Raw genomic sequence first — 19,980 nt, forward strand, 5'->3', positions numbered from 1 at the left:
TACAACACTATCACAACACACAGGGCGGGTGTACAACACTACCACAACACACAGGGCGGGTGTACAACACTATCACAACACACAGGGCGGGTGTACAACACTATCACAACACACAGGGCGGGTGTACAACACTACCACAACACACAGGGCGGGTGTACAACACTATCACAACACACAGGGCGGGTGTACAACACTACCACAACACACAGGGCGGGTGTACAACACTATCACAACACACAGGGCGGGTGTACAACACTACCACAACACACAGGGCGGGTGTACAACACTATCACAACACACAGGGCGGGTGTACAACACTACCACAACACACAGGGCGGGTGTACAACACTATCACAACACACAGGGCGGGTGTACAACACTATCACAACACACAGGGCGGGTGTACAACACTATCACAACACACAGGGCGGGTGTACAACACTACCACAACACACAGGGCGGGTGTACAACACTATCACAACACACAGGGCGGGTGTACAACACTACCACAACACACAGGGCGGGTGTACAACACTATCACAACACACAGGGCGGGTGTACAACACTACCACAACACACAGGGCGGGTGTACAACACTATCACAACACACAGGGCGGGTGTACAACACTACCACAACACACAGGGCGGGTGTACAACACTACCACAACACACAGGGCGGGTGTACAACACTATCACAACACACAGGGCGGGTGTACAACACTATCACAACACACAGGGCGGGTGTACAACACTACCACAACACACAGGGCGGGTGTACAACACTACCACAACACACAGGGCGGGTGTACAACACTATCACAACACACAGGGCGGGTGTACAACACTATCACAACACACAGGGCGGGTGTACAACACTACCACAACACACAGGGCGGGTGTACAACACTACCACAACACACAGGGCGGGTGTACAACACTATCACAACACACAGGGCGGGTGTACAACACTACCACAATACACAGGGCGGGTGTACAACACTATCACAACACACAGGGCGGGTGTACATCACTACCACAACACACAGGGCGGGTGTACAACACTATCACAACACACAGGGCGGGTGTACCCACCCAAGTCGTCTAGCTGTGATTGGGGCGGCTGAGCTTTAGCTCTTGGATCCCGTGAACGTGAACAAGAATCATAATAATATGCCAGAACAACCTTGTTAAAAGTAATTCCAATCACCAGAGTTTCAGTATAACTTCCACGTGCATTTCTGCAGCATGGTGGCGGGCGTGAGTGAGACCTGGAGGGCCTGGCCGGCCATGGTGAAGCTGACCTTCCTGCACCTCGTCGTCTTGGCCTCAGGTGAGTACCCATTATTATTGTAAATCTATTACATACTATTCAGCTCTTGTGGAATGCAATACTTGTGCAATGTGTCGTGGATGGAACTTGACTTGAGGGTTGAATTACACCTAACTTGTCACCAGAAGCTCACAACCTTCCCTGTGCACCATTCAAGTGGCTTAGGGAAGGTTGCCTGATATAAGGACTGATTTTTTGAGAGCTGAGCCAAAGATACGTTCAGAGACTTACGGATGGTTAATGTGAGAATAACTGGAATATGGACCAGAGTGGAGCCCTTATCTCGGTACAGACAAGAGGGAACTGGAGAAGGTTCAGCCACCGGACCAGCCCAACACCTCAGTGATACGAGTCACCAGCAAAGACTAAACAAGTTACACCTCACGTCCCTGAGGGAGAGAAGAAACAGAACATATATAATTACCACAGACAAAACATCAGGGGAATAAACACAGCAGACAAGGCCAGGCTATTTAGCATGGTCAGCACGCAAACAAGCGCACACAGATGGAAACTAAGTACTCAAAAGCCACATAGGCATTAAAAGTAATTTTTCATTCAGAATAATGAACAAATTGAATGCGCTAAGAAGTGAAGTGGTGGAAGCGAAAGTCATACATAGCTGTAAATTAAAATTTGACAGAGCCCAATAGGCTCTGAAACCTATTTACCAGTCCATTAATGGTCGAGAGGCGGCGCCCAAGATCCGTGACTCACCCCCACAAATACCACTAGATGGGTACCCCTTCCATATGCCTGGCCAGCGGGCTCCTCCCGGGTTCCCGCCCTGGACTGGGGCGGTTGGGCGCCGATTCTAAACGGTACTCCCGTGTTCGCCCACAAGTAATTGGAGTCATCGCTGCAAACCAATTAGCGGGTCGTTTTACTTGGTGAACTGTGGCTTGGGAGTCTGCTCCTGTACCGTACAGAGGGTACACCACTGTACCCTCATGGAGGGAAAAAATTGTACTTCTCGACTTTACGCGGTAAAGACACATAATACTATTTTGCCGATCAATTTCTGGTGAGAGTGTATGAAACACTGGCTTGATTTGATTACTGGGAACACAAATCGTGTTTTACAGTGAGAATATGTATAATTTTCTGAGGTTAGGGAACACGGGAAACTACGTACCCGAATTAACCACAAAGATATTAAAAAAAAAATTCAGTGTCAGAGTAAAAATATATGGCATGAACAAATGTTAAGTGACGCTATGCGTTCATCGTCAAATGTAGGTAAGACAGAGGCCAAAATGATGGGCAACTTGTACACCAGTCGACTGACGTATGAGAGGCGGGATCTAAGAGATCTAAGCTCAGTCCCCGCAATCACAGCTACATGAATTATAGGTGGGTACACACCAACGACGCCACACCGATGGCGCTACACTACAGGGACGCCACACTGCAGGGACGCCACACTGCAAGGACGGTCAGGCACCTCGGCCACCTCAACACCAGACAGGCAAATCGGTGGGAAGTTACGCCTGCGGCTCACGCAAACATTAGAAAATAATAGATATTGCAGACCTCTTGAGCTGGCGCCATCCACAAGAACACACTCCCACATATCTGACAGCTTCCAGCATGCGGTGGATCACACTTGTACGGAGGAGGAGGAAGATGGGGCTTTCCTTAAAGTTGCCTTGGTCTAAAGTTGCCGCTGGAGAAGACAAGTGTCAACACAGCGGGGGCGTTAAAAACAAATGACGTACTAAGCCAAACATTGTTCTCTTTGTCCCAGTTGACTGGACCCGCCGCCTCTTTGGTTCCAGGGGGCGAAGGCTGCCGGTGTTGGCGTCCTTGGGGGAAACTGAAGTAAAAAACCAGGGATGAACCCCAGCGCTGGTGGCGGGCGTGGTCCCCAGCTCCACCACACATGTTCGCCTCTCTCTCCTGTCTCCCAACCCTTCCTCAACCTGTATTATATACCTTTCTTCACCCCATCTGCAACCTTATATTATATCATATTATATATATATATATATATATATATATATATATATATATATATATATATATATATATATATATATATATATATATATATTAGTCACTTTCAGAGAAGTCACTGAAAGCTTATCCAGCGAGTTCAACATCTGGTTTTTGGATGATGGCACTATAGCTGGCACCCTTGACATCCACTTGGAAGACATCAGAAAAATAAGGGAGCAAGAAGTAAGCCTGGGTCTCTTCCTGAACCCTTCCCAGTGTGAAGTATTCTCCTCCAACCCAGACATCATAGCTAGAGTAAGGTCTGCCTTGGCTGGAGCTCATGCCATTAGCGCTGTGAGCAGCACTCTCCTTGGAGGGCCCTCCCCCCCCCCACCCTTGGGTCTAATGCCACTGAGGAGATCCCTGATAAGAAGATCACAGTCCCTCAGTAGGATGGAAGACAGGATAAGTGACATCGATGCCCACGATGCTTTTTATATCCTCACCAAATGCCTATTCCTTCCGAGGCTAACCTACTTTCTGAGGTGCACCCCATCCTACGACAGCCCAAATGAACAAATCCACAAGGGCCGTGACGAGGATTCGAACCTAAGTCCGAGATCATCCCAAACACTGCCTTAATCGACTGAGCTACGACATGGTCAAAAGAGTTGAAACCAGACTACCTAACTTCTTGAACTTAGGTACAACTACACCTGGTAGAAGTTGTACCAGGTGTAATGTAGTGTAGTGTAGTGTAGTGACAGCCCAAAGCTTGAAGAGTATGACCTATTACTGAAGACCATGCTAGAAAAAGGTGTCAACCTTTCCCTCAATGAGTGCCAATGGAAACAAGCCACTCTTCCTGTCAGGCTCGGCAGCTTGGGTGTCCGCACCGCCACCCAAATTGCCGTCCCAGCCTTCCTGTCTTCCTCCTCAGTATCAGATGACCTGGTTAAGGAAATTCTACCTGACAACCTGTGTGACTCAGCAGGGATACAGGACTCCCACTACACGGAATGTGACTCAAAATGTGGTACCATGGCAGACCCAGCACTCAGACCAACCATGCCAAAAGCCAAGAAACAATCCAGCTGGGACAGTCCCATTGTAGACAAAGAAGCCACAGCTTTGCTGGAGGCAGCAACAACCCTCCAGTGATCGTGCACGCCTCTCAGCTGTGCAAGCTCCCCATGCAGGGGACTTCCTTTTGGCAGTCCCTATGTCTGCAATAGGCACATGTCTTGATCTGCAGTCGCTCCGTATTGCAGTCGCTCTCCGCCTTGCTGCCCCTATCCACACTGTTCATAGGTGTATTTGCGGCGAGGCAGATGCAGACAAATATGGATTGCATGGCCTGCATTGTGGAAAATCAGGTTGTTGGCACACTAGACACGACGAAGTCAATGATATCTTTAAGAGGAGCCTTGCCTCTGCCCAGTGTCCAGCAGAGAGAGAGCCTCGCAATCTATTGAACCAAAACTTAGTTAGCTTTGCCGGCCGACCAGATGGAATCACACTGCACCCTTGGAAGGGTGACAGACAGTTGGTGTGGGACTATACTTGCGTATCCACCCTGGCAACCACATACATAAACTTATCTATTTCTCACACATATATATATATATATATATATATATATATAATATATATATATATATATATATATATATATATATATATATATATATATATATATATATATATATATATGTGTGTGTGTGTGTGTGTGTGTGTGACCGTACAAAAGACGATGATAGCCGAGGCTATTTGACCCACTGTCCCGACGGCACTTTGATGGGAATCTTGGGCACAGTTATTTCATCAAATCACCTCACTTTATGGGGCCACGTGTTCTTATGTTCTTAAAAGACTTTCTCAACTTCAACTGTCAAGCAAATTCAAGATGGGTTCTGCTCGAGGCTCTTTTTTTTCTCACAGTGAAATTTAATCTCATTCCCAGAATGTCCACTTCACCTTTATTCATTAAGTCTTTCCGTTGTCATCTTGACACTAAACCCGGCTAGTTGCAGTCTATCTAACCACAAGTGTTTCCTGTCTCGTAAAATTAAAGGTTATAGCGGACCCATTTACGCAAGTTCAGACTTTTGGGACAAAAAGTTTAATAGATCGTCTAAGTAAACATTGCACGAGGCACGCCGGCGCCAGTTGAGTGCCTTTTAGGAACGGTTCCACAAAAAACTGCCTGAGGAGACCGGTCCGAAGGTAATTGCCATTCTTTGCATAACTTTTTAGACTCCTTCAAGTTTACGTCCTGCCATCCTGTATTGGACGCTTCAAATGTTTTGTATAACTTTATGGAAACATAATCTATTTTAACTTCTCTGGATATCTTGTAGTAGGTTGTCATAGGGGGGTCGTATTTCTATCAATGTATTTTAGGGATCTTGCCTCCAGTTTTTGGTGTGGTGTGGAACAGAAGTTCCTGTAGAATAGTTAATGAGTGGGGCAGATACTGTAGTGTGGTCGTGTCATCTGAGATAGCGTGTATCTTGCATGAAACTACTAGCACTATTCTCCACCCCATCTATTGAACTTTACTACGTAAACTTCTCTTTCCACGACACACGAAATGGAAGAGAGTTCAGAAAGACATTATTGATAGAATCGCGACTCCTACTGACACTAACCAGACAATAGTTGACAATATACTACAAGAGCAAGAAGACTGTCAAGTTGCTCATGAAATACTCTCCAGACATCAAGCAAAACGCCTTGAAAGAGAGAGATGTTGCCTATGTCTTCACGAGGCCCACTTGGGACTGACAGCCCCAACGATTTCAGTATATGCAAGACTTCGACCTCTCTTTCAAAGGCACATAACAATGAACAAACAACAAGGCTTTACCAGAGAACATAATCATTTCTACACACAACCATATTATCAGCAGGGATATCCCAACCAACACCACTGCAATAATCGAGATACAATGACAATAGGTAATAAGACATAGACTTAGCACTACATATCACCAAACAATCCCAACTAAACATTAAGAGCCAGGACCCGGATTCACGAAGCAATTACGCAAGCACTTACGAACGTGTACATCTTTCCTCAATCTTTGACGGCTTTGGTTACATTTATTTAACAGTTTACAAGCATGAAAACTTGCTAACCAACTGTTGTTATTGTTATAAACAGCCTCCTGGTGCTTCGGAGCTCATTAACTGTTTAAGAATTGTAAACAAAGCCGCCAAAAATTTAGAAAAGCTGTACAGGTTCGTAAGTACTTGCGTAACTGCTTCGTGAATCTGGCCCCAGGTCACAGCTGCCCTCCTCAAGACCAAGAGAGAGATTATCCAGCACACATACACACACACTGCCCCACACAACATAAGAACATAGCAGTATGGAGCTGCAGCAGACCTATTGGTCAGTGTTCCTTCCTACACTTAGCCCATTGTGGTTACATACGCTTGCTTATATCACTTGGCCTCACGCCATAGGAAACTGTAAAATGAACTTGGGAGAGTTAATTCTTCAACTACCTTATTAAATCAAGAACATAAGGAATATAAAGAATATTTCATTCACATGGATGACTGGAGATTGTAATTGTGGCGTGAAGAAGTCCGAGGCCCGGGGAGGGGAGGGGGGAGGAAGGAATTATCAAGGGAAAGCGCCAAGCCATTACGACTATATAGCACTGGAAAGGGGTCAGGATAAGGATTTGGGATGGGATGGGGGAAAGGAATGGTGCCCCAACCACTTGGACGGTCGAGGATTGAACCCCGACCTGCATGAAGCGAGACCGTCGCTCTACAGGGGGGGGGGGGAGCCTTGTGTCTCGCCAGGACCATATTTTACTTAACGATAGCCTCATAAGACACTACCAACAGTAATATGTTCTCCAAGATCGTTACATATTACACTCACTTATACTTAACACTCCACAAGAACTTAATATGCAGTTAAATACACAGGATTATAGCACAACGAGAAGAGAAAGATACATCCTAATCGTTGAGAACCGTAGCACAGTTCCCGATATTAACATCGCACTATTAAATCATTGCAAGTTTTCAATTGCGTTGAATTATAATGTTTTTGTTCATTAGGCAAGATGTTGCTAGTAGTTCACATGAATTGTTTAGGAAGGCCACACTGAGTACCACACCAGGGAGCAGGTCAACCCCCCCCCCCTGCGAACCACCTATGGATGATAAGGAAATTGAAATTGAAATAAGTTTATTGAGGTAAAATACACACAAAGGGATGAGGTAGCTCAAGCTATTCTCACCCCGTTCAGTACATCGTGTTAATACATACATATACACACATCACAAACAATAAACGTATTACCGAACATTCTGAGAGATAAACATATACATTTCCTCCTTTACACAAGTAGTATGGTATCAGACGTACACATAAATACTTTTATGACCTAGTCATGATAAGGAAGCGTCTCAAAACTCAGTTGGGGAGCAGTTAGGTACCCCCGAGACTTTCAACATTCCCAGAAACACCACTAAGCTTCTTCTTCTTTCAGTGTAGGTCCACTTGATGACCTTGGTCACTTTGTCTATATGCACCTCAGTATCTTGCATGTTGTGATCATGTCGTGTCTGTTTCTTCTCTCCTCTAGGGTTAAGGGATTTATTTCTCTTAACCCCCTCAGTTCTGGCACTAATCTTGCAGCAAACCTCTCTACTTTTTCAGTTTTTTGTTTTGTGCTTCACAAGGTACGGATTGGAGGCTGGCGCTGCATATTCCAGCATTGGTCTAACATACTGTGGTGAGGATGGCTTTCATAGCAAGGAAGTGAACCAATCAACCAAAGATAGAATTTGCTTTTCTTATTGACTTTTAAAGCTGGGAATACAAGTATGATGAGTGGATGAACCAGCTCGGGGTAGACAGTGCCTCGATAAATCTAAACTGACGCCAACCATCTTATTACTGAAGATAAAACATCTGAAATCCTTGCACTGTATCCATATTTCTCTTCCAGTAGATAAATGACATGTGAGATTAAGAACCAAGTAGTGTATTGTGAAGACTAACAATAACAAACTTCTCCACTATGACCCTGTCAATTCTCCATAGTTCAAACAATTATGTATTAGCGAAAAGACCGACCATTAACGTATAATGATTAACTGTAAATACATAGTTATAGAAGCAGAATATTCTCTGTTACTAGCTGACATTATAATTATAAGGTGTGAAGGATAGATGTAACTGTTAATGTAATAATTTAATCTACCTAGGTCATAAAAGTATTCATGTGTACGTCTGATACCATACTACTTGTGTAAAGGAGGAAATGTATATGTTTATCTCTCAGAATGTTTGGTAATATGTTTATTGTTTGTGATGTGTGTCTATGTATGTATTAACACGATGTACTGAACGGGGTGAGAATAGCTTGAGCTACCTCGTCCCTTTGTGTGTATTTTACCTCAATAAACTTATTTCAATTTCAATTTCAATGTAATAATCTCGGCCGAGGTCTGATATACACCTTTCGTGCCCTCTGTAATCATTTATTGCGCTACCGCCCACAGGCTGAGTATGGGGTGCACAATAAACTAGTTGGTCACCATCCCTCACCGCTGTAGGCACCGCTGTCATCTTGACCTGTGTACCTGTGAACAGTGGGAGCCGGTCGGCCGAGCGGACAGCACGCTGGACTTGTGATCCTGTGGTCCTGGGTTCGATCCCAGGCGCCGGCGAGAAACAATGGGCAGAGTTTCTTTCACCCTATGCTCCTGTTACCTAGCAGTAAAATAGGTACCTGGGTGTTAGTCAGCTGTCACGGGCTGCTTCCTGGGGGTGGAGGCCTGGTCGAGGACCGGGCCGCGGGGACACTAAAAAAAAAAAAAGCCCCGAAATCATCTCAAGATAACCTGTGGCCATTTTGTCCAGGTTGATGATAGTGTTGGCGAGGCTGTGAACATTGAGCAGGCCGCCGCTGTGTTCACTCACGAAGCCCATAACTTTTACTCAGCTAATCTAACAAATGTTACTGCACACATTCGCCGTCTGCGCACCGCGCACGTAGATGTGGAGGCGGAATTATCTGGCTCTAGTAAGACAGAAATAACTCTTCTTAGAAAGTTACAACAGTGCATCTATAATGATTCGACTAAGGCACCCGACGTCATTTAATATCCTGTAAGTCATCATTGCCATAAACTCTGGGCGCTAGGCTTGAGTGAGTGCGTCCTGGGGCTGGGCGCTAGGCTTGAGTGAGTGCGTCCTGGGGCTGGGCGCTAGGCTTGAGTGAGGGCGTCCTGGGGCTGGGCGCTAGGCTTGAGTGAGTGCGTCCTGGGGCTGGGCGCTAGGCTTGAGTGAGTGCGTCCTGGGGCTGGGCGCTAGGCTTGAGTGAGGGCGTCCTGGGGCTGGGCGCTAGGCTTGAGTGAGTGCGTCCTGGGGCTGGGCGCTAGGCTTGAGTGAGGGCGTCCTGGGGCTGGGCGCTAGGCTTGAGTGAGTGCGTCCTGGGGCTGGGCGCTAGGCTTGAGTGAGTGCGTCCTGGGGCTGGGCGCTAGGCTTGAGTGAGGGCGTCCTTGGGCTGGGCGCTAGGCTTGAGTGAGGGCGTCCTGGGGCTGGACGCTAGGCTTGAGTGAGGGCGTCCTGGGGCTGGGCGCTAGGCTTGAGTGAGGGCGTCCTGGGGCTGGGCGCTAGGCTTGAGTGAGGGCGTCCTGGGGCTGGGCGCTAGGCTTGAGTGAGGGCGTCCTGGGGCTGGACGCTAAGCTTGAGTGAGGGCGTCCTGGGGCTGGACGCTAGGCTTGAGTGAGTACGTATTGGGGCTGGAGTTGACGGGACTCCCGCGCGGGTATTCCTTCACTAAGTTACGGTGTTAACTAAGATACGCGTGAGGACACAACAGCTGCCGTGACCTGCCGCTTAGTGTTACTTTTTTCCTACCTGTAGTTGCTGCCTCTTCTCTTCGTCTGACAGCGAGGGGATTATGTTACTTGGCTTCTTCGTCTGGCAGCGAGGCGATTATGTTACTTGGCTTCTTCGTCTGGCAACGAGGTGATTTACGTCACTTGACTTCTTCGTCTGGCAGCGAGGTGATTTGCGTCACTTGGCTTCTTCGTCTGGCAGCGAGGTGATTTACGTCACTTGGCTTCTTCGTCTGGCAGCGAGGTGATTTACGTCACTTGGCTTCTTCGTCTGGCAGCGAGGTGATTTACGTCACTTGGCTTCTTCGTCTGGCAGCGAGGCGATTTACGTCACTTGGCTTCTTCATCTGGCAACGAGGCGATTTACGTCACTTGGCTTCTTCGTCTGGCAGCGAGGTGATTTACGTCACTTGGCTTCTTCGTCTGGCAGCGAGGCGATTTACGTCACTTGGCTTCTTCGTCTGGCATTAAGGAGATTACGGCATTTGTCTTCATGTGACCTTCGTCTGGCAGCAAGGCGATTACCTTACTTTACCAGAGTCTACCTGAGGGCTGTTATCTCTCTCTAGTGGCCTCGACGAGGACAGGAAGTGTCTGGCAGCGGGGTTATTGCCTCACTTGTCCACTTCTCCTTGTCTGTACGAGTGACGTAAGTAGTTACGTCACTCCTCGTCATGTCATTGACTGACAGCGAGACGATTACGTCATTCGTAAGGTGTTATCGTACAGTTGACATTCTTAAACTTTTAATTTATAAAGAAAAGGCGCGCATTCTCCTCATTAACATGAAATTAAGGATGAGTAGTTGATTGATTGATGAAGATTAAGCCACCCAAAAGGTGGCACGGGCATGAATAGCCCGTAAGTGGTGGCCCTTCTGAGCCATTACCAGTATCAAGAGCTGATACTGGAGATCTGTGGAGGTGCGACTGCACCCTGCGTGACGGGAGATGTCTCCCGTGTGGATGAGTAGTTACATTAAGGTTCTATATATAGGAGTTCCGTGCGTGTGTTCGAGAGGTGTGGGTACATGGGTGGAGGTGCACACCGGAGTCCATAATAGTTTATTATCCCAGGGAGGTGACCACTGCCAAATATGGGGAAGGTTGCCCTACAGTGGCCACACCCCACCACCACCACTACCACTACCACCACCACTAACACCACCACCACCACTACAACTACCATTACCACCACCACCACCACTATCATTACCAACACCACTAACACCACCACTACCACTACCATTACCACCACCACTAACACCACCACCACCACTACCACTACCATTACCAGCACCAGCACCACCACTACCACTACCATTACCACCACCACCACCACTACCACTACCATTACCAGCACCACCACTACCACCACCACCACCACTACCATTACCAGCACCACCACCACTACCATTACCAGCACCACCACTACCACCACCACCACCACCACCACTACCACTACCAGCACCACCACCACTACCACCACCACTACCACCACCGTCACTATCACTACCACAACTGTATTTTCTTACCCTGTCACCAGGCATCTGAGAGTGTTCCACATGAGAGAGTGGAGCACAAGGCCGTGAGGCAGACTGGGGCAACTGGGAGAACACTGACCTGCATAAGGGAGTACCTGCAGGTCATAAAACAAAGAGTCATAGTTAGAGAGAAGGCTTCGAGTTGGAGGAATGTAACAAGTAGGGTCCTAGAACTCCTGCTGTTCCTAATTCATGTGAATGACCTACCCGAAGGAGTCAACTTCTTCATGTCAATGTTTGCAGATGATGCAAAATTGACAACGAATTTAAAAACAGAGGAGGACTGCAGGACGTTAGAGGAGGACCTAGACAATCTCTATTAGTGGGTAAACAGATGATTGCTGGAATTCAATACCAATAAGTGTAAGGTAACGAAAATGGGCAAGTGAGAAAGAAAACCAAGAGGTAACTACACCATAAGGGGAAGGTAACTACAAGAATCAGAAAGAAAGATTTGGGAATGGATATAGTTCCCACACCAACACCGGAGGCCCACATAAACAGGCTAGCATTGACAGCATCTGGGACGCTAAACATTATTTAGAACCTCAAGACTTTTTCAAGGTAGTCTACACGACGTTTGTTAGAGCAATACTGACATATGCAGCACCGGCCAGGCTTCCACACCTTGGGAGCACATGCTTTTCTGTGACTCATCAGTTCTGTCAGGCATTCGGAGACCAATATGGAATGGGATCCATAGGAGACAGACTCTGACCTCATCGCTGATTATTTTATTATAGCTGACCCTTGCTTCAGCTGTCATGATGAGTTGAGTGCAGTCAAGGGCGACAGTCACTGACAATATGTGTTAACTTTTGATACGTATACTCGTTTGAGAGCTATAGGATTATAGCAAACACATTTGTCTGGTGAGAGGAAGGCCTAGTTAAGTACACAAGCGCCGGACTCGGGACAAGAGTCGTCTCTCAGTGTCACAAGAACACTTCCAGCGGCACCAGCGGAGTAGTGTAGACAACCCTCAGTGTTACTGGTCTGGGAGAGGGAGCGCGCTGGGAGAGGGAGCGCGCTGGGAGAGGGAGCGCGCTGGGAGAGGGAGCGCGCTATGCCCAGAGCACCAGTTTGCCTTAAGGCAAAGCACTTGGCTTGAAGTCGAAGCGTGGGTTGCATTTTAATATTTTTCTGAGGTGAGAAGGTATTTTGGAAAAGGGTGATCTCACATGGTGCAGGATCATGAACCTGATACATTCTAAGTTCAGTTGCAGTTTTTGTAATCCATTTTGAGGGATGTTGACTTTTGATAAACGAGGCTAAGAGAGCGTCAGTGGGGTGGGTTAGGCCGAGCTTATTGATGACAGTTAAACCATTGACTTAAGTGATTCCATCACTTACACATGAGATATTGAGTACCTTCCACATGTTTCGTAATTAAGTTACACCGGGGCATCCGAGGATGATCCTGGTGAAGATTATAATATAAAACTTACAGAACATATAATAACTACTAATCTCTTTATGAAGCACAAGCTAGGACGATTTTATAAATGGTAAATTCTACCTTACAAACACTATTAAAATGTGTTTGTAAGGTAGACTTAAACATGGTACTCCACAGGTCTCTGATATAATAAACGAAGATCCAGACCAAGGCGGTAACGGTGCTGTGTGTGTTAAGGAATACTTGTAGGAAGGTAGAGAGTCGTGAAGAAACATTAAACATCAAAGAGGGCAAAGGTAACAAGTGGGGACCCCCCCCCCCCAAGGCTCAGTCTTGAGACCTATCAATATCTCCTATTAGGAGAGATTGTTCTTCATATAAATGTTTGTGGGTGATGTGATTATAAGACAAATAAGGATGATAGACAGTTGTAAGAAATAGAAAGAAGATTTGAAAAAAGGCTTCAAGCGTGGTGCTCCAGATGACTATTAGAGTTGAACTCTAGGAATTACAAATAAAAAGAGTGAGCAACTCAAGTTGCTAACCCCCATGCTTAGCATATATATATATATATATATATATATATATATATATATATATATATATATATATATATATATATATATATAATATATATATATATATATATATATATATATATATATATATATATATATATATATATATATTGGAGTATTGGAGGGGATCTAAACATTCCCTCTAATGCGTTATGCGTGGTTTCCTCCGAGGCTATGGGTCCCCCTTCTTCCAGCTAGAGGTGGTACTCCCTTCCTATATATATATATATATATATATATATATATATATATATATATATATATATATATATATATATATATATATATATATATATATATATTAGTATATTTTGGTAGCAGTCTTTCCTGTAGACATATATTATTAAATATGACCGAAAAAGTAAGATTAATAATTCTAACACGAATTTTCTCGATCTTTCGTACGTTTCTTTTCACTGTTGGTGGTAATTCAAAAATCAATTTTCCAAAATTCATTTTTATTTCTAGTCTGACGCGACACTTGAGCGCGTTTCGTAAAACTTATTACATTTTCAAAGACTTTAGCTTACACATACACAACTGAATAGAACTTACACATCTTCGATTTGTTTATATCTACATTTGAGTGAGGTGGATGGGGGTGAGGTGATATTAATAGGGTATTAAATTCCTAAACACAAGACAGAACACGAAACAATGGGTATTGAATGGAAACGATTTGTAGAAAGCCTATTGGTCCATATTTCTTGATGCTTCTATATTGGAGCGGAGTCTTGAGGTGGGTAGAATATAGTTGTGCATTAATTGGCTGTTGATTGCTGGTGTTGACTTCTTGATGTGTAGAGCCTCGCAGACGTCAAGCCGCCTGCTATCGCTGTATCTATCGATGATTTCTGTGTTGTTTACTAGAATTTCTCTGGCGATGGTTTGGTTGTGGGAAGAGATTATATGTTCCTTAATGAAGCCCTGTTGCTTATGCATCGTTAAACGCCTAGAAAGAGATGTTGTTGTCTTGCCTATATACTGATTTTTTTGGAGCTTACAGTCCCCAAGAGGGCATTTGAAGGCATAGACGACGTTGGTCTCTTTTAAAGCGTTCTGCTTTGTGTCTGGAGAGTTTCTCATGAGTAGGCTGGCCGTTTTTCTGGTTTTATAGTAAATCGTCAGTTGTATCCTCTGATTTTTGTCTGTAGGGATAACGTTTCTATTAACAATATCTTTCAGGACCCTTTCCTCCGTTTTATGAGCTGTTGAAAAGAAGTTCCTGTAAAATAGTCTAATAGGGGGTATAGGTGTTGTGTTGGTTGTCTCTTCAGAGGTTGCATGGCGTTTCACTTTCCTTCTTATGATGTCTTCGACGAAACATTAGATATAACTTGAAGTTTGTTCAGGTAACTGGTCACTGATATATAAACACTGAGGCCATGGAATACATCTTGATTAAATAATAAATGTATCAAATCAGTCATCAGATTTATTGGGGTTTAATTTAGTTAATTAGTGAAAAGAAAACGTACGAAAGATCGAGAAAATTCGTGTTAGAATTATTAATCTTACTTTTTCGGTCATATTTAATAATATATATATATATACATATATGGATATGAGATTAGCAACAAGATTTCAGTAACACAACATTGTTCCATATTTTCACACACACACACACACACACACACACACACACACACACACACACACACACACACACACACACACACACACACACACACACAGAAAGAGAAAAAAGAAGGAAAGAGAGGAGAGAAAGAGAAATGAAGGGAGAGAGGAGATATGATAGGAACATATAAAATACTTACGGGAATTGACAAAGTGGAAATAGATGAAATGTTCACACGTAATAATAACAGAACGAGGGGACATGGGTGGAAACTCAGATGAGTCACAGAGATGTTAGGAAGTTTTCTTTTAGCGTGAGAGTAGTGGGAAAATGGAATGCACTTGGGGAACAGGTTGTGGAAGCAAACTCTATTCATACTTTTAAAATTAGGTATGATAGGGAAATGGCACAGGAGTCATTGCTGTAAACAACCGATGGCTGGAAAGGCGGGATCCAAGAGTCAATGCTCGATCCTGCAAGCACAAATAGGTGCGTACAAATAGGTGAGTACACACACACACACACACATCCTGCCTCCTTGTATGGTATCTTGGAGTTATAACTCAAGTGTTTCTTCTCAGGTCCGTCCGGAATGTGACCGGGCGGCTGTTTAAGGCTATCTCCCCCTCAGAGCGGTGTGTCCACTGCCGGGGCGCGCGCCTTACTCCCTCTTATAATAAATCTTTTGGCTTCCGCTCGAACTTACATGATTATAATTATGACCCGAAGGCCGATTTTACTGCGTACCGTCACTGATCCTGTGAGTAAACATACCACCATTGGGACAACAGTGGCACTCATCCTGAGTAACCATAAGAATAGAAGGATAACATTGGACAGTGGTACTCATCCTATGAGTGATCACACCACCATAGGGACAACATTGGACAGCAGCACTCATCCTATGAGTGAACACATCACCATAGGGACATGTACAACACCCTCACCCCCCCCCCTACTTACCCTCCAGTAAGAAGAAAACTTCATTTTGAGAAGCAAATAGATAGCTTCCTCTGCCTCACTTAGTCCTGTTTCCCTCACAGTCTGTAAGACGCCCTAAACGTCTTACAGAGAGATACGAGAGAAAGAGAGAGAGAGAGAGAGAGAGAGAGAGAGAGAGAGAGAGAGAGAGAGAGAGAGAGAGAGAGAGAGAGAGAGAGAGAGAGAGAGAGAGAGAGAGAGAGAGAGAGAGAGACAGAGAGACAGACAGAGACAGAGAGACAGAGACAGATTTAAATAAAGATTACTCTCAGTGATTCAAATAATAATCTCATGAAATAAATGAGTCTCTGGAGGCAGGCTTCAGATGAGCTAAGGTAGGCTGACAGCTCTTGCATGTAGCTTCACTGAGTACCTCAACTGACAGCCCTAGTCCTAGTTACAAAAAAAAAGAGGGAGAGACATAAAAGGAAAAAGATGAAAACAAAACTATAAAAATAAGGGAGAAATTTATCTAAGAAAACGTAATAACAACAGCGAGCGGCGCACTTAGTAAACATTATGTTATAAATGTTAATAATTCATAAACATCCATATTAATTCTGGTTAATTGAATTTTATTGTGGTGCCTTCTAGAGTTCTTCACACCAGTAACGCCTTAAGTAATGCTTTCGTTGCCTTATATTGTATATTAATGCGCTGTCTTAAGAGTATATTCTTTGTTTACTCTGCAGTGGAGCTGACTGCTGGGATGCTGGGTCCTCACAACCACCCGGCCACCACCACCAGGTACGATCACACAACCACAGCACCAAGTACGATCACACAACCACAGCACCAAGTAAGATCACACAACCACAGCACCAGGTAAGATCACACAACCACAGCACCAAGTACGATCACACAACCACAGCACCAAGTAAGATCACACAACCACAGCACCAAGTAAGATCACACAACCACAGCACCAGGTAACGTGCCTGAACCCCACCACTGGTTAAGCTAATCCTCTGGACTCCATATCTCCCAAGTACTCAGATATCATTGCTATCATTGTGACTCAGGGTCCTGCCTTTCTCTACCTGCCTGGGAACACTGTTGGATCCTGCCAGTATCTGGAGGGGAAACTGACTTGGAGAAACACCGTCAAACAGCTTTGCTATCATGTTAAACTTGGACACAATATAAACATTGTGACTAATATTGTGCAGGATGTTATGGTGTTTGTCCAGAGTGCTCTTATCACTCAGTGTTTCCAACAAGGGAAATGAATGAGTTTGTAAACAAAGAAGATATTCCCGGGGCGATAAGGGTCCCCTCGCGTGGCTGTGTCACGTGAAGTTGATGGTGGATGCGACACTGGACATTCAGCAGCTCAATGTTAAATGGGCTGTTGAAGTGAATGTGATAATCCAAGTATTTGGGGACCGAGTCTTTCAAGCGCATTCAAGAAAAGAGCAAATATTTAATGTATAAAAACTGTATTCATCATTGCTTGCTATAACTGGTTTAGATAAAAGGCTGTTTGGGATCTGTTCTTCGACCAATTTTGTGCATCTCGAACGCACAAAACTGACTTGGAGAATCAGTTGCGTCTGACGGAGAGTCGTCTTGTAGAGTCAGTTGCGTTGCGTTGCGTCAATTGCGTCTCGAACGCACAAAATAAAGGCATACAATCACATCAGGACGGTGGATGTTATATTGGTAATTCGGTGGATGTTACCGAAATACTTGCTCCACATTCTTGTAGCTTCGGGCCTCACATTGGCAGATTCGGGAGCGTCGGGTTCACAACATACACGTCAACTATTGGCTTTTTAAAACGTACCTTCCAAACGCCACGTTAGTTCAGTGAACCTCGGGTGGTGTTACTTTTAAGCTCATCGTGGTCACGTGGGTAGTGCCTGTGTCTGATGAGGTCACCAACAACAGTTCAGTAACACAACAGTGTTCCATATTTTTACACCACACACACACACACACACACACACACACACACACACACACACACACACACACACACACACACACACACACACACACACACACACTGCATGTGTGATCCTGCAGACACTGCAGACACAACTAGGTGAGTACACACACACACACACACATCCAAAGTATACAAACCATTACTAATATTTATGTTTTATGCTTTGTAATTTGTATTAAAGCAGATTCGATAATATTTGTATTAAAAATTATTTGACAATTAGTGGTTGAAGAAGACCCTTCCCAATCAACTCGGTGAAAATTTTCTGACAAATGAATAAATAGAGCATTATGTATTTGGTCACTTCTTACAGAATATTTATGCAGCGAAATTCGAAATTTCAAATTTTTGCATGTTTAACCTATACTGAATGTATTAAAATCATTACTGTATCGAGCATATATTTACCTTTGGCTACAATACTAATTAGGTTTTGGTTACAGGAGGCCGCTGGAGAGGAGTGAGATGAAGACCCGCTACAGTGTGCAGAGTCCGGTGACCAAGACGCCGCTCTCCGTCACCCACCAGCCTCCTCCACCACTGCGGCGCCTCCACAACTTCTCCCCCACTGTTGCTAAGCATCATAAACGGAAGAAAACGTTCCACAAACAGTCGCCCTCCAAGCACGCGCCTCGAGCGGCTAGACGGCATGCCAGACACAATTCGGTGTTCAGGGATTCGAGGCATGACCGTCGGGGCTTTAGTGCCCCCTTCTCTGACCTCTTCCTACATCACTACCGCAGGCCCCATTACTGGCACCTGAAGCAGCTGCAGGATCATCATAAGAATATAATGGGTCAGTTACACGCACACATGGGTCACCACCTGACGACAATGAGGGAACAGATGGCTCCTACACATCGTCAACACCATTCCCCACATCATTTTAACGATCCCTCAAATCAGCATCACCATCAACGCCGCCTCATCCATAGATTCCCTTCACATTTTGGTGACCGTGAACATCACCAGACACACGTTAGACCTCTCAGCCGGCGGCCATCACCTCGCAGGGAGTCGAGAGAACACGAAAGAAGCAGAAAGCAATTCAAAATGTTTAGAAGTCCTACGAATGATATACCCGAAGATGTCGAGCTGTTACAAGGTCCAGGGCCTCCCAAAGCTCCCCACAACACAACCACTACCAGTAATGGAAGCACCAAGCCAAAAAATGGAGACAGGGAGAACTGCGCCACCGAAGGCAGTCGAGGCAGAGGAGTTCCTCAACTGCCTTTCCACCACGATATCTTCAAGTCCACAGCATCTTCGCCCGGTGGATCTAACCTGAAGCCCATCTTTACCCAACCAGCACACACACACAGATTCACACCAATATTTTCTGAGGTCTCTACACCACCATCGATTGTTCCCCCCCACGGCGACACGGTGTCATCTAGAGGTCCACCTCACCATTTGCACCCCGTTAACCAATTCTTTCACCACAATAAGCAACAGAACCCCATTCCTACGCTCTTTGGAACCTCAGAACCTGGTTGGCCGTTCTCAGTAAACAGAGGCTCGAACCCTACAGCCAGAGGCCGCGACTCCTTCAAATTCAGCGTTGAAGATCACCTGAATTCACTGCCGCCCGCTAATAGTGAGTGCCTGATAAACTTATGTACATTAGTAGGTCACAAACACACCGTTATGTTAGTAGTCACCAGGTGTATACGAGAGAATTTAATATACCAAAGAGTAGATCAAATATTGAGCCACTTTCCTATCATCTTACTTCAATTTATTTTAAATGATAAAACGATAATTACTAGAAACGTGACAACAGATATATATATATATATATA

The 19,980-nt window shown here is 45.0% G+C and overlaps 1 protein-coding gene across 1 annotated transcript in view; it reads left to right on the forward strand.

The window, feature by feature from the left end:
- The first annotated feature begins 1,230 nt into the window (after positions 1–1,230).
- LOC123764965 (uncharacterized) overlaps positions 1,231–19,980 on the forward strand; it is an 84,621-nt gene continuing 65,871 nt past the window's right edge. Inside the window, 3 exon segments of the mRNA XM_045753214.2 lie at positions 1,231–1,330; positions 16,920–16,974; positions 18,622–19,775. Coding sequence (XP_045609170.2) covers positions 1,246–1,330; positions 16,920–16,974; positions 18,622–19,775 — 1,294 coding nt within the window. The 5' untranslated portion in view covers positions 1,231–1,245.

Source organism: Procambarus clarkii, chromosome 29, assembly GCF_040958095.1.
Source record: "Procambarus clarkii isolate CNS0578487 chromosome 29, FALCON_Pclarkii_2.0, whole genome shotgun sequence".
Classification (NCBI taxonomy): Eukaryota; Metazoa; Arthropoda; class Malacostraca; order Decapoda; family Cambaridae; genus Procambarus; species Procambarus clarkii.